We start from the raw sequence: 1,009 nt of genomic DNA, 5'->3' as shown, positions 1-1,009 counted from the left end.
TTCCATCGCAAGCCCTTTCTATGATGGGCCACGTTTTCGCCTCTTCCTGTTCTTAAAAACTGTCTGGGCCCTCCGTTTTCCGAGGAATCCAGCTCTCCGTCTTTCAGTTTCTGCCTGCAGTTGTAGGTGGGTTTTTTTGGGGGTTTTTTTGTTTGTTTTTTTGGGGGGTGGGGTTAGGGGAGGGTTGTTTGTTTTTCCCTTCCTCACAATATCCGTTATGTTGTGTTTCTCTTTATTCAATAAAACACGAAAAAAAGAAGAGTTACAGGTTTGTGAGTTATTCACAATTTAGAGTGGTTTCGTCTAATATTGTGTGCTTTATGACGATATTATTCTAAAGAGTTTGTGTGTTTGTGTCGTCTGGCAGGTCGCTATCAAGTACATCAAGAAGACAAAGATCCAGGACGAGAACGACCTGGTCAGGATACGGCGGGAGATCCAGATCTTGTCCAGCCTACGTCACAAGCACATCGTCAACATCCGGGAAGGTGAGTACACGATGGCACGTGACTGGTGTCCCTTCCATGGCTCCTCCCTCTGACCTCTGATCTCTGACCGCTGACCTCTGCTGTTGTGTGCGTCCTTGTCTCGGGTGTGTCTCTTTTCCCATGTGTGTTAGATGGGGTGGTTGGCGGGTGCTCTGATATGGTTTGTTTTTGGTTCTTTCCTATCAAATATCTATCGTCCTTTTCTCTCTCTCTCTTTTCTTTGCATGTTACGTTTCAGTAACGCCTTCTAATCTTCGGTATGTACAAGACCTATCATTAGTGTTGCAAATGCCGTACACATGTTACTAAAACTAAACTAAAATACAATGTAAAAGTCTCTGGGGGGACATGTAATAGTGATCGAAAGAAAGTGAGGAGGGTGGGGGCTGTTGTTTTGAGTTTCAGCAATCTCGCGATGCAGACATGGATAGGTAAATTGTGGGAAGAGGTTGGAGGGGTGGAAAGAGAAAGGAGGTACATGGATAGAAGGAGAAGGTGAAGAGAGAGAGAGAGAGAGAGAG

The 1,009-nt window shown here is 45.1% G+C and overlaps 1 protein-coding gene across 1 annotated transcript in view; it reads left to right on the top strand.

The window, feature by feature from the left end:
* Positions 1 to 364: 364 nt before the first annotated feature.
* LOC101850041 (NUAK family SNF1-like kinase 1) overlaps positions 365 to 1,009 on the top strand; it is a gene marked incomplete at its 5' end in the record, with an annotated part of 47,282 nt that continues 46,637 nt past the window's right edge. Inside the window, 1 exon segment of the mRNA XM_013088856.2 lies at positions 365 to 488. Within this exon segment, the coding sequence (XP_012944310.2) occupies positions 365 to 488 (124 nt within the window).

This window comes from Aplysia californica, unplaced genomic scaffold (assembly GCF_000002075.1).
Source record: "Aplysia californica isolate F4 #8 unplaced genomic scaffold, AplCal3.0 scaffold00822, whole genome shotgun sequence".
Taxonomy (NCBI): Eukaryota; Metazoa; Mollusca; class Gastropoda; order Aplysiida; family Aplysiidae; genus Aplysia; species Aplysia californica.
Note: the sequence above shows the minus strand (reverse complement) of the source record. Positions and strands in the feature narration are given on the sequence as shown.